The 13,746-nt window shown below is 42.3% G+C and overlaps 3 protein-coding genes across 3 annotated transcripts; 2 read left to right on the plus strand and 1 right to left on the minus strand.

Moving 5' to 3' along the window:
- Positions 1-2,072: 2,072 nt before the first annotated feature.
- Positions 2,073-6,350, plus strand: ttll9 (tubulin tyrosine ligase-like family, member 9). Its single transcript, XM_071516330.1, is given in 14 exon segments — positions 2,073-2,087; positions 2,379-2,425; positions 2,552-2,644; positions 2,810-2,921; positions 3,058-3,243; positions 3,411-3,479; positions 3,639-3,732; positions 3,988-4,028; positions 4,164-4,251; positions 4,548-4,606; positions 4,757-4,953; positions 5,443-5,556; positions 5,910-6,034; positions 6,280-6,350. Coding segments are annotated over 14 exon segments (1,311 nt in total).
- Positions 6,351-6,925: 575 nt separating this feature from the next.
- On the minus strand, positions 6,926-10,766 carry fam217ba (family with sequence similarity 217 member Ba). Its single transcript, XM_071516307.1, has 4 exons — positions 10,320-10,766; positions 10,137-10,236; positions 9,930-9,994; positions 6,926-9,837 (listed from the first exon to the last, which is right to left on the minus strand). The coding sequence occupies exons 1-4, from the start codon at positions 10,424-10,426 to the stop codon at positions 8,382-8,384; spliced, it is 1,728 nt and encodes a 575-aa protein (XP_071372408.1). The 5' UTR covers positions 10,427-10,766; the 3' UTR covers positions 6,926-8,381.
- A 415-nt stretch (positions 10,767-11,181) lies between these two features.
- ppp1r3da (protein phosphatase 1, regulatory subunit 3Da) lies at positions 11,182-13,247 on the plus strand. Its single transcript, XM_071516324.1, has 2 exons — positions 11,182-11,334; positions 11,667-13,247. Exon 2 carries the CDS (start codon positions 11,695-11,697, stop codon positions 12,616-12,618), a length of 924 nt encoding a protein of 307 aa, XP_071372425.1. The 5' UTR covers positions 11,182-11,334; positions 11,667-11,694; the 3' UTR covers positions 12,619-13,247.
- Positions 13,248-13,746: the final 499 nt, after the last annotated feature.

Here is a 13,746-nt window from a genome sequence, read left to right on the forward strand (position 1 = left end):
TTCTGTTGATAAAGTTTCTAGGGTTTCTGGAGTTTCTAGGTACCGGTCTTTCTTTGTCTGTTCAGCCATGGTGGCTGGCGCTGCTCAAGCTGACTATCCAGTTCTTCTTCTGTTTATTCCAAACAAATCGTTGTTGCTGCTGCCAGAAACATAAAACACATCACTTCCTTTGCACCAGAGCACCTACCTGACACCGGGTGTTTAGAACAGTAAATGTTAATGCTTTCATGGACTGAGTATAGGTTGAATCATTATTGTGTAGTATCAATTGGCAATATAATAATGGATATTTATTTACATGAAAATATCACAGATTATTACTTTGTCAGAACAAGACAGCAGTAAATGAGTTACATTCTATGTATGAATGCTGCTATATAAATAAATAAACTTATGTCACCCCCACAAATGATACAGTATCACTCACTGTAATGTCTCCCTTGGGCCTATCAGTGTAGTTTTGAAAATGCTCTAATGCAGCGATGAGAAGCAATTTCCACAACTTTCGTTAAAGTCCGATCAGCGGTGTCTGAGAAACCGTGGGAGAATATTGATTGTATTGTTAGGGGTCATTGAGATGTTTTACAGCTATCATCCATCTCTCCATTTTTGGAGGAAAGCAGGCCTAGTGTACCCTATGTTGAAAAGGGAGTGGGCTGCTGTCTCCAGAAAACACGTGCAGGCTAGATGCAACACATTAATCACTGGTTGATCTGTGAGGTGGTGAGAGGTCAAGATGAAGAATAGGCAGAGCAGTATGTTTTTTCAATGAGCATAAAAGTGTCCCTCTGAAGGCTCACAGCAAAAGGTCACAGGTCAAGCACACTGTAGCTCTCTCTCCCCCCCAGATTGTTTCCCAATACCAGCAGAACTCTAAGAGCCACCATCATTCTACTCAGATGCGTTTTTGTTGCCACCAAGTGGCGATTTTCATTGCAATATTGAGAGTTAAGTAATATGCCTTACGTTTATGATCACTGTATATGTAGGTGGGCAATGCTTAAGATGTCAAAATTAGCTTTGTAAGGCACTAAATAAATAAACAGTGGCTCCCTTTCTTAAACTAATTACAGAAATGTGGATGATCAACATTCAGTTAGAGAACAGTGGGCCCAAACAATTTCTGCACCCAGGCCAATCATGACCTTGATTTGCCAGTGTATGGGACCAATATTCACTCAGTCTTCTGGGAATTTTAAGGCACTTAATATTTCACCCAAAAACCCTGTTAGGACTTTGGGTAAAGAACATAATCTATGGATCCCACTGAGCAAGACCTGTCCATATCTGCAGCCAAAACAAATAGCAATGTCATTCCAAGGCTACTGTAATAAACCTATATGATTATTGGTTGATCTTGTAGATTCATATCTGCTACTTTCATTGTTATTTTTTCCACTGACTTGTTGGTTTTTTTTGTATGTACGGCAAATTGTACCCCAGTTTTGAAAAATGATGTGGAAATAAACATTATTATAATAAGTCACATGAGCAGGCTATTATCAATAATTGTCTAACATTTCATAGAACCTCTTTGGTATTAGGCTATCTTAGTAAAACAAAAAATATTTACACATGTAGGCCTACTTCTCTAACTTCCTTTTCTAACTATTCTTTCTGGTATAGCTGTAAATGTAAAATGCCTGTCTAACTAGGTATGTCCCTCTGTATCTGTGTGTATTTGTAATGATAACCATCTTTTTTTACTTTTTCTACGCTTTGTTAATGGTTACAAGGTCGTGCAGGAAAACAACTCTCGGTAATTTCGGAATAGTAAATACATAGACCATTTTTGGTGGATTTATCGACGCCTCAGACCCTCAGACAGACCATGTAAACAGCACACTGTGGTATTCATGCTCAGATGCTACGGAAAGCGACATAGGCCATTCTTTCTGTCTGTCGAGACCTCGAGACTATGGTTACCATGACAACAGCTGTTGTCAAACTCCATTACGAAGCATGGTGAACCCTCTTGCTAACACAGCCAGCTGCTATTGCGTTACTAACTTACGTGTCTAAATGAAACGTTATGTATTGATTGTTGTGTTATAACCAAGGTGTGACCAACCATGTCAAAGAATAAGGTAAATAAGAGAGCATGGTGCTCACGTAATTTTTTTGTCGGGTCCAGATTTCTGTTGACAAGCTTGCTAATAGTTAAAATAATTTGGTTAGCGTTCACTCTAACCTAGCTAGCTGGTCGTGGCGTTAGATAGTGAAAAAGTAGTTCTACAACATCACTACGTTAGTAATAGTTAGCAAGCAAGCCAGAGGCGTTACTGATGGGTCAGAAGACTTGCAGTTCTCTAGTCCTTATTCATTTATGTTGAGACCATTGTGAATTAGTTCTTGCATTGCTTTCTTCACCTTTGCAGACACCTGGATACAAAGGTCCACATGACTATCAGAAGAGAGGGGAGAGGTGAGTCTGGTGTGCTTAATTTGGATGTAAATAGATAGTTGGTTACAAACAAGGTGAATGTTGCCTCAGTTGTATCGGGATAACAGATAAGGAGAAAAATAAAAAAGTGTCCAAATATCTCTCCAGGGAAGGAAGAAGCAGTGTGCGCTACAAATGTGGCCTTCTCAACACCATTCAGGATGTCCTGCGCCAGAGACCAGGCTGGGTTGAAGTCAAGGAGTGAGTGGCTTGTGTGTAAAAAGTGCATCATCAAAACAGCTCTCTTGACTTCTGTGTGGCTCCTTGTGAATAGTTTATTCACACTGGAAAATACAAAATTTCAAGGGGATATTTTAATCCATCTTGAAAACATCTGTACATGTGTATCCTTTGTTTTCTTAACAGTGATGGAGAGTGGGATTTCAACTGGTGTGATGTGGGCTGGCTGAGGTAGAATTTCGATCATTCCTACATGGAGGAACATGTAAGGATATGCCACTTTCGCAACCATTACGAGGTGAGGCAGTGTCATCCATGCATGTGTTGTGAAACTATAACCTGGAGATTCCACTGTATAGCACAACTAAGGTCATCAACACATCATTCAAATACAAGTCATGCAGTGTCTTTTGTTTCTGTGTTTTATGTTGCAGCTGACACGCAAAAACCTCATGGTGAAAAACCTTAAAAGATATCGCAAAACCCTTGAAAGGGAAGCCGGGCGTATGGAGGCGGCCAAATGTGACTTTTTCCCCTGCACCTTTGCACTGCCCAGCGAGTATCATCTCTTCGTAGAGGAGTTCAAAAGAAGTCCTGGCAGCACCTGGATCATGAAACCGGTTAGCTATAGTGGACCCCAGACTCAACACATTATAATAATGTTCCCTTATGGAGAAGAACACACTATAATATTACTCAAACTGCTAATGGTAGCACACTTCATAAACTAGAGTAAAGTTACCAAGCTCCACTGAAGTCATGAGATTTAACAGGTGTGTTTGTTTAGGTGGCAAAATCTCAAGGGAAGGGTATTTTCCTGTTCAGGAAACTGAAAGACATCATGGATTGGAAAAAGGTAATGTGTGCTACATCCTATTGGTCAAAGCACTGATGTTGATTTCATAAATGCATTGGCCTCTGTTTGTCTCTCACATAACCCTGCCACATACACACACACACACACACACACACACTCACACATTCAAACTAATAATAAATCAATGTGCTTACACAGGATGGCACCCGCTCAGAGGAACAGAAGGATGCAGCAGCTCAAGTGGAAAGCTATGTGGCACAGCGCTATATAGAGAACCCCTACCTCATTAGCGGTAAATAAGAATAATAATAAACTTTTGTTAATCAGTCTTCAAAACATAGTTATATTGTGCCTAGCGATAATAATAATAAATAATAATAAAAAAAGATAAATAATTAAAATGCCAGATATAAATTAAGAAAGGGTTACAGGAGAATTATAACAGGCAAATAAAAATTTTAAATTAATGGCAGCACACTGTTTCAGCATGGATTTTTTAAGTTGGCTGCCCGTCCTTCAGTACTTTATGTACTTTTCCTCCCCACAGGCAGAAAATTTGATTTGAGAGTTTATGTGCTGGTAACATCAGTGAGTATTGAACTTTATAAATCATGATGACTCATACTGTTCTCTTATCCCTTTGGCAAACTAACTTTGGGTGTATGTGTGCGTGTATGTGTGTGTGTGTGTGTGTGTGTGTGTGTGTGTGCGTTTGCCTTTCAGTATATTCCTTTGAAGGCTTGGTTATATCGAGATGGCTTTGCCCGCTTCTCCAGCACCCGATTCTCCCTCAGCAGTATTGATGACCAGTGTATCCTTCTCATGGTGTCATTTTAGCCCTTGGATAAAGCACCATTCATTTGAACACATGGTTTGTACTTACATTACAGTCTGGTCTTGAGTTTTAAGTAGCAGTAGTGTGCCAGTCATTCCCTTAACAAGTCAGAGTTCTCTCATGAAATATTCAAGCGAGTCAGTTTTTAATAGCCTGGTTTGACCCAATTACTGAGGCCGTTGTTCCAAATAGTGTCTCTTTCATCCACATCCCCATGGAAGGCTTGATTGCATCGTGAATGTTCACAAATTCTCCTGAATGCCTCTATTCAGATGTGCACCTCACCAATGTAGCTGTTCAGAAAACAGCGCCCGACTATGATCCTGAAAAGGTGTGTAATTCAGTAAAGCACAAGTGAAGAGTAATAGACCCTGTTATATTTTTTCCAGGTTTTCTGAGAGTTTTTTTTTTTCAAATTTCTGGCCTCTAACCAATCCTGTCTCCTCTTTATACCTCCATCCCTTTATCCGTCTCTGAGTAGGGATGTAAGTGGCAGATTCAGCAGCTTCGTAGATACCTGACTGCCAAACACGGCGCAGAGATGGTAGAAACCCTGTTTAAGGACATGGATAACATTTTTGTCCGCAGCCTGCAGAGTGTGCAAAAGGTCATTATCAATGACAAACACTGCTTTGAACTCTATGGCTATGACATTCTACTGGATCAGAACCTCAAACCGTAAGAGCTCACACAAACACAGACACGCTGTACACACGCATACGCAGTGCATGGTCACCCGCACGCAAATGCACATACAGTATGCACACAAGCATGCATTCACACACACACACAAGCACATGCACACAGCCTCAATTTCCACACACTTGTGTTGCATACTTGGATGGAGCAAAACAAAGCAGTAAATCTGCCAGTGCTGAGCTCCAGAATTTACCATACACTGTCACTAGCTACATAAATCTGCACAGCGTATTGGAAAAACTGGCAGGTACGCAATGATCCTGTTGTAAATAATAACAAACATGTCATTAATGTCAACACCTCAATCTCTCCATTCAAATAATAAAATATTAATTCACTTATTTGTGCTACCTCACAATCCGTACTGAAATGGTTGCTATTTCTGATGGGATCGGGCTAATGCTTGGTCAAAAGGCTAGGTCAGTGTTCGGTGAATGTCATCATCCTCCACTTTACATGTCTTCGTAGGTGGTTAATTGAGGTGAATGCCTCTCCGTCACTCACAGCCAGTAGTCAAGAGGATTATGAGATGAAGTGCCGGCTGCTGGAAGACACGCTACATATTGTGGATATGGAGGGAAGGTAAAGTCCTCTTTCTGCAGAGTCATCATGTCTTTGCCTATATGTAGGTCACAGGACGAGGTATGTGAACTCTTAAGGTAATAATTTAGCGACTTTACACCTATTAGAAACCCCAGAGAAACATTACTTGCTTTATTAAATATGACCAATCTATTATAAATCCCTAATGTAATCTTTTGGAACACAGGTGGCAAGATAAACCGACCGTGTGACAGCAACAATAAATAACTTACTAACATAATTTCCCTCGGGTCACTAGGTGAAAACAATACAACGGAGGATTAGTGAGTTCCTTTTACCTCTTTTGGCCATGCTGGAACTGCGTCCTAATCAGCTGTGGTTTGTCTCATTAGGCTGACTGGCAGGGAGAAGAGGGTGGGTGGCTTTGACCTCATGTGGAATGACGGGCCCGTCTATAGAGAGGACGTCAACCTGGAAACACTGGGCAGTTCATGTTTCACTGCCAACACACACTTAGGTAACCTGAATGTTGCCGCTAACGCAAACGTGTTGAAGCAAGAAGTGTCCCTATTTGAAAATGTTTGAGAGAAACATCATTCAGTGTGTGATGTCAGGCATCGACTTGTAAATGTGCAAAAGTATACGTATTATTTGATTACTGTGGTCTGTGATCGTTTGGACACTTGTGGAAGAGCCTGTGTGGTTCTATTGTATTACGAAATACTTAAATCTACACCTGTGTGTGATTGTTCTCTGCTCCAGGGTGTGTGAATGACAGGGAGAAGCAGCTCCGCCAGCTGCTAAAACCATTTCCAGGCCAGAAGAGGATATGATGATATGCACAATTTCTATATCCTGCCACCATGGTACATGATATGCGGGACATAATGCTGCCAAGATGGCATCTGTGTGTAGACACATTCTTGGGAACACAATAACTCAGGAGCAGTACATGACAGAAATGTCATACTTACACCTCAGGTTCCCCCTATAGGGGAGATGATCTGATTAGATATTGGAGCACCTTGCTGCAAACATTTGCATATTGAGATTAATGAAAAAAACGGAACTGTAACTCCTTAATTCTTTAAGATACAGAGTTTGTTACATTAACATATAAATTAATAAATAAATAGCCCATGTGTTATGTGAAGACAAGTACTGTATGTTGACAGAAATATTTGCTAATATGTTTATTAACTTCATTTATGACCTCATCAGCATAACTGGTTATGTTTAATATATCATGATTTTGGTGGGACATTAGGCAGCGTGCCTCATTAGAAAAGTAATCAAATGTAAACTGTGCATAAGTTCTTTATGTCAAATAGATTTGATTTATCTATCTACTGTTTCATTTTCATGAGCTCCTGATTAAGAATGACAAGTGGACCAATTCCAATTGAGTGCAAAACATATTTATTTCTATGCCTTACAAATACTTGCATTCAACATTGAGAAAATACATACAACAATCTTTCTGCGTGCGTGTCAACATATTGTACACATTTATAATAAGATCGCCACTCCTGTCCCCTGATCTATGGCTTTGATACTTGATACATGAATATTAAGTGAAGAGGTGCAATCTGAATACACATCACAACATTTACATTGATGTAGTTGTTCCCATGAATCAAGTGCACATGATAAATCACAAGAAACTGATAAGACACACTAATGTAAACACGGTATTCTAAAGACTGTTCAAGTATGCGGTGGAATACTAAGGTGATATGTAAGACATTTTCCATGTTACAGCCTAACTGCTATGATGTGGACTGCATTTGAAATTCCACTGAATCACAGGATTGACCAATGGTACAACACAGCAGACATACGGAAAAAGATACATTCAGCTCTTTCACTAAATACTTTTCCTTTTCTGCATGGCAATGTAAACATAACAATGACAATGATGAATACAAGTCCAACACAACACCTTTCATAAATAGAACTATGGTATACAAAATTTGGAAAAATATGCATTTACATTCGTAGCAAACATTACATCGTCTCTCTCAAACAACAGAAAGAGCTCAGCTCTAGGCAAAATATATTGTCATAGACTACAATTCAAGCCTATTCAAACATGATCAGCCCTTATAACGAAAATTTCAAAACCGTTGCACAAGTACATCTGAAAGAAATTACATTACTTCAATACACCATTTATTGTACCTCTTTCTTTTCAGCAAATGATGCTATAATTGAACACATATCTTAAAACATGAGGCACCAAAGAAGAGATGGAAAGCAACATCAAGGAAAAAGTAAGAGCATCTGAGAACAAATACATTCCAACATCAAAAACAATCCACTAGTAATGGCCATGGTCTTACTCAATGACAAAAATGCGATGATCTGTGTTGAACTTCACTAAGGATTACTTAGATTTCTACTGTTGAAAGCTGTCAAAAGGTAGATGTCTATTTTATATTTATTGCAACATTAATAGCGTATACTGACAAAAATGACTGTGCAGTGCAAGAGAGTTTACATAAATGCTGTACTTTGAGGATCCTAGTAGTGTCAAGGGCCATGATGGGTCTTCTCTTTCAAAATGGATTTGTTACAGTGCAACTTCATGATTCTACAAGTATTGTACATCTTGAATGAGATATGTGTATCTGTTCTACGAAAGAGTGTTATAACACTTTGAAATCATAGCTGTTTTATCACTATCGTAGCTGTTTAATTACTACTTGTTCTGACCTTTTGAAGGCTGCAAACAACTGACTGATTTAGACTGCTGTGGAACAGTTATAACATGTTAGTAATACACTGATTACACAGAAAGCAAGCATAGGTTCAAGCTCCTCTACCAAGTAACCACTAAGTAAAGCTCTATGGGTTTATAGGGGTTACTTTGCAACAAAGTGCACATTTTTTGCTTTGCCATTCTGCTTACTACCCAGTGGTGCTTTGGAGAGAGACTGCGGCTCTTTAGCAGCTCTTTTCATGCCAGTTTTAGTGGCCTGACCTCCTGCCTCTGTCCTCTGCCAGTCCTTCTCTACTCTCTTGGAAGTGTTGACCTCTCGCTTACTTGCAGAGAAAACACGTTTCTCTGCACTAGCTGCTTTAGCGCCACCAGGCTCCTTTTTCACATCTGTCTCAGAGTTAGCTCTGACACGGCCCTTCCTCACCTGACCTTTACTGTTAGGGTTGCTTCCTGGTTCCTGGGAGTGCTTGCGGACATTGCCCACTGCCTGCATGTGTTTGAGATGACTCTTTCCTGCCGAGGGGCTAACTGGGGTCTGGGCTCCTCCTCCACCTCCTCCTTGTCCTCCTCCTCCTTGTCCCCCTCCTCCTGTGCCTCTTCCTTCTGAGGAGGTGGCCCGGCTCTCACTGCTGCTCCTCTTGGCCGGTGCTCCAGGTCTGGCTCTGCGCTCAAGCAGCGGGCTGAGCCGTGAATGGCGCTGGTAGGCGTAGGCCGAGCAGCTCCCGTTGCACAGCGGGTAGCGAATGTGACAGTGAGGACAGACTGGGAAGCGGGAGAGCTGGTGCTGGGTAGAGGCAGGTGACGGGGGGTTGTTGACAGGAGCGAAGGGGAAGGCTCGCTGGCTGTGCCGCAGCCCTTTAGGGGAGTTGAGTCGGGTGGGGGGAGCGGTGTGAGGCCTGGGTGGGTGGGCGGTGGTGGCAGAGGGGAAGCCTTGTGGCCTTGTACGGCTCCCAGGCGGGCGGCTACTCTCTGCTTGCACCGTCTGGATCTGGAGCCACTCCAGCTGCAGCAGCCTCTCCAGGTACTTCTCCAGGGGCCCTACAGGTTTGGGCCGGGGGGCGCCGCGGCCCTCGGTGTGGAGGAACACCGCCAGCTGTCGCAGGCTCCAGCTGTTGAAGGGAGGAGGCAGGAAGTCCGGGTAGCTGTAGCTGGGTTTCTCGCTTTCGTCTCCATCGCCCACGGCCCCACGGGGTCCTGGGAAGTCCGGCGGGAAGTCATTACTGTTGATGACCTCGGCCCGGAGGTTGAGGTGAGGAGGGGTGCAGGGGGTGCAGGGCGAGGGCAGTATAGGCAGCCTCTCAGAGTCTGATAGATCACTGGCGCTGTCATTGTCATCTTCCCTCTGGTTGTAGTGCTGTTGTAGTACATCTGGGGTGGGGGCTGGGGACTGGGTTTGGAGGTGTGTTGGCATCTGGCGCAGCCCTGCAATCGGGGAGAGGGGCAGGGAGAGGGCTCGCCGATTTTTGCCCATTCCCCCGCGATTCTGGTCAAGCTCGTTGCAGCATTGCGAAATCCGTTGAGTTTCTCGTTTTTCTTCCTTCCTTTGTACGGATGAGTGTTTGCGGAGTTGAGGTCTCAAAACTCCATCCTCCTCAGGGCTGTAGGTTGAGAAGAGTGTGAGGGAAAGATGATATGGGATTTAATGATAGCAAAGAGTTAAAAAATAATCCAAACCATTCTCCACACATACCTGGATAGTTTGCTTGTATTTCGTGTGGTGCCAGATTTGACCCTGCCCCCTCTTGACTGAGAACCCTGTAAAAAAAAAAATCATCATCATGTGGAAAATGGGGTGATTATCTCTGTCACTGACTTTTATGAAGCTTATAACCCTGAGGACATTGGTGCTGCAATATTGTCTTCCTATAATTCACCAGCCAGTAAGGCAGTCACTCACCCTCTGGACTGCTGGCACTGTGTCCTTATCCTGACCTGGCGCTGGGAGGCCGTTTTTCACTTGGCTCCCTGCCTTCTTCATCTTGTTACCTTTCTTTGTACTATGGAAACAGGAGAGTGGTTCGTCAACCGTTAAAATAAAAAGGCTAATCCTGTCTTAATTATATTGTGGAATTAGGCCTACCTGGTCACTGGTCCGGTATTTTCAGCGTTTTTAACCCGAATCTTCTCTTTAGAGACGACGCGTTTCAGTGTCGTGGATGCTGTGCGCTCCTGCATGATGGGTCCCATGTTGCAGGTCGCAGGAGGGATGTTGTTTTGAGTCCAGTACAAATATTAATAACACTGTAGCTATAGAACCCAACCTACATCTCGAATCAGAGACTCTATTCTTAGAATGAGGCTAAATACGTCCATTTTCTCAAAAGTGCTGCAGTGCATCATGCGCAGATGTCGACAGTCGATTCCCTACTGCACGGATAAACTGTACTCCTTCTCGGGGGTATTTGTCGTCGAGTAGCGTCTCTGTTCAGTCGCAATGCAACAATTTTTTTTAATGAAATGGTGAGTGCAAACGTCCCCGTGTTTCGACTGACATCCTCCTCGGCATTAAAAATGCAAGGCGGTCAAACAGCGCATAAGCTTTGTTTGGCTCGCCGTCCCTGTCAGATAGGTTTGTTTACCTGCTGCTGACTGGCTCGCTGCCTGCCTCTAGAGTAGGATTACAGGGGCATTGTGGGAACTGTAGTGCAAGCAAGCCAATCTCTCTTACAAACGAAATATACAGACCCTTTTTTGATTAATTTGTTAACCGTTTACAAACAGTGGCACATTCAAGAGGGAAAGGGGCAACCCGCGTGCTTTAAAAACTGGAATAATGGGAACAAATGCACCTGTTACATCTTGTATTACTCAATTTCCCATGCAACCTCATTGATATTCTGGTCCATTCGCAACCTCACAGGAACTGCGCGCATGTTTGCTGATCTCCAACGAGACCATGCTGAAAACATGTACGTGTGTTGGATAGGTTTGAGCGATGTTGACAATTAGAAATCAGGTGTGCGTGGAGGCCGCTGGCGGAGGCTTCGTGACGCACGGAAATGCGCAGCTCTAATGAAATAGTACTGTAAATGGAGGATCAGGCTTCGGCTTCAACCTGCAAAATAGATTTGACAATCGCTTCATATCATTTAATGGTGAGGTGTTGCGATGTTAGCTGATATTGCACCATAATAAAGCCAGTAAATTTAGATATACCATAAATGTATACGGAAATAGCGCGATATACATTTAGACACGTAGCTTCCCTGAGTACACGCCCACTCTCTTCCCTACTGAAAGTGACTGTGATGAAGTTGTTGGGAAATTAAGCACCAAGAAGCCGAATTTTGTGGTTAAACTGTGGTTACACTTCATGGTAATCAGCGTGAAAACAGCATCAAATATGCTTGTAATTACATGTTTGTGATCTTTTATGATTTTTTGTGTGATGTTACTAATGATTTATGCAACTTCACCTTCTTCCTAGGTGAGCAGGACACCAGCTATTCCAGAACATGGATAAAGGGTGGTATATTGGACAGGAGAGGATTTCCCCAAGGAAATCTGAGCAGCAGTATTCTAGCTCCTACAGCGGTGTCTCCAGGCCCTGCATGACTATCAACCTGACTGAAATGCTCAGGGCCAATAAACCTGATGCAGAGAAGAAGCCAGTTCCAATCCGGCCCCCAAGCCCCAGAGTCTCTCAGCCCAAGGAGCAAGAGTTGCACCGGAGTCTCTCCTGTGAGCCCATACCCAAACCCATCATCCGAACACGCTCACACTCTCTCCCCTCTGCCACAGAGAAGAAGAAGCATTCCAGAAACGCTGGGGTGCGTTTTGTCGACTCTCTGGGGCTCGACCTGGAAGACATCAAGCTCTTCAAAACTGGAGATGATCCGTTTGTACCACAACATGTCACCTTTAAATTATTGATGGGTGCAGAGTTGGCAGATGGAAGGCACTTGGAGATCTCCTTGCCGTACCTGAAGCCTGTTTTTACCCAGCAGCCTGGCGACCAGCCAGAGTTCCTGAATCGCCTCCAGTGGCAGAAAGTGTGCTTGGAAAGAGTCTTGTGTTTTGACCTGGGTATCATTGGAATCACACAGGTCCTGAATTTAGACTTTGAGAAAGAAGTCAGAGCTCGCTATTCCTTCACTGAGTGGAAGAGCAGCACAGAAACAAAGGCCTCCTGGGTAAATACAGCCACCAATCCATGGGATGGAGGAGGAGGCCAGCTGAGTTGTGATACTTTCCGTTTCCACCTGCCTGTTCCACCGTTTCTGCAGCCTGGGGCAGTGTTAGAGTTTGCCATACAATACAAAGTGTGTGGGGATGAATACTGGGACAACAATGATGGGCAGAACTATAAGTTAGTGTGCCATAACTACAAGCTTACAGTGCCCAAGGAATGTGAGGATAGCATGGTGCACTTCATTTAGGATGCTGAAGGAAGTGAAGAAATATATTTTTTTTAGAGCACTTTATGACTGCTGTCAGCTATTGATAGTTTATAATTACATTGAAACATATGATGTTTGTTCATTTCTATTACTAGGCTAGTGCTGACAGAGGATTTGTTTGAATCAAATTCTTGTAGATTCAGGGTAAATTGATCACTGTGGACTGAGTTAGCCAAAGTCAAAGTACCACAATCCAAACACCACCAGTGCACTGTAACTTTAGTGCCATGCTTTTACTTTGGTGCTATTTGTCATTACAAGTTGCACAATATTTCATTGGAGTCCAGGCTGTTTTTTGATAAAATTGCACTTTATTGTAGGGACATCTAATGGAACTGACACCAGTGAGAATAAAACACCCACTGTTAAATATTCAGTGATATTGAAATCAATACGCTTCTTTCTGTTGTTTCTACCTGTTGGGTAATTTACTTGGAAAATGTTTTTATGAAATAGCCCTACTAGGCATAGCATACTGAACTGTTTGTCTTAAAAGCCAATATTTCTGTACAGTTCAATACAGTTTATTTCTGAGGCAATCTTGATCAAGCCAAATATCCAAACTATGCAATAGATATACTTGTAATATAGTATATTAACTCCGAAATGAATACACTGTGTATTTTAAGATTAAAGCACACTTATAAATAATATTCTTTGTTTGCGTTTCAGTGTCTTCTTGTTTTATTGATTTGCTTTTTATGAAGTTGCTGGTCTTTCAAGGTTTAATTATTATTATTGTTATTATTATTATTATTATTATTAGGCCTACTGCTGTTATTAATGTAGTGATCCTATGGTAGTGATGCGTAGTCCATGCGCGCATGCGTGTTGAACGTGACAATTTCGCGCGTTCCACACTAGACAGAAGAACTAAGGAAATCTAACAGGTAGCTTCTTTATGTTGACTTAATGTCTTGTCTTACGACGTTATTTAATTCCACAGTGAGTATGTTAATCGATTCCTATAATACGTCATCTTTTCCTCAATGATTGTACTCATTCAATGCCAGCTTTTAATTAGTAATATGGTTGGAAATAACAGACATTAGCTAGCGTTGGAAGCAAGCTAACGTTAGCTAGAAATAGGGAAGCTAACGTAGTTAC

Source organism: Centroberyx affinis, unplaced genomic scaffold (genome assembly GCF_046629955.1).
Source record: "Centroberyx affinis isolate AG114_WGS23_722 - 3 ecotype Tasmania unplaced genomic scaffold, CSIRO-AGI_Caff_v1 ptg000398l_1, whole genome shotgun sequence".
In the NCBI taxonomy this organism is placed as follows: Eukaryota; Metazoa; Chordata; class Actinopteri; order Beryciformes; family Berycidae; genus Centroberyx; species Centroberyx affinis.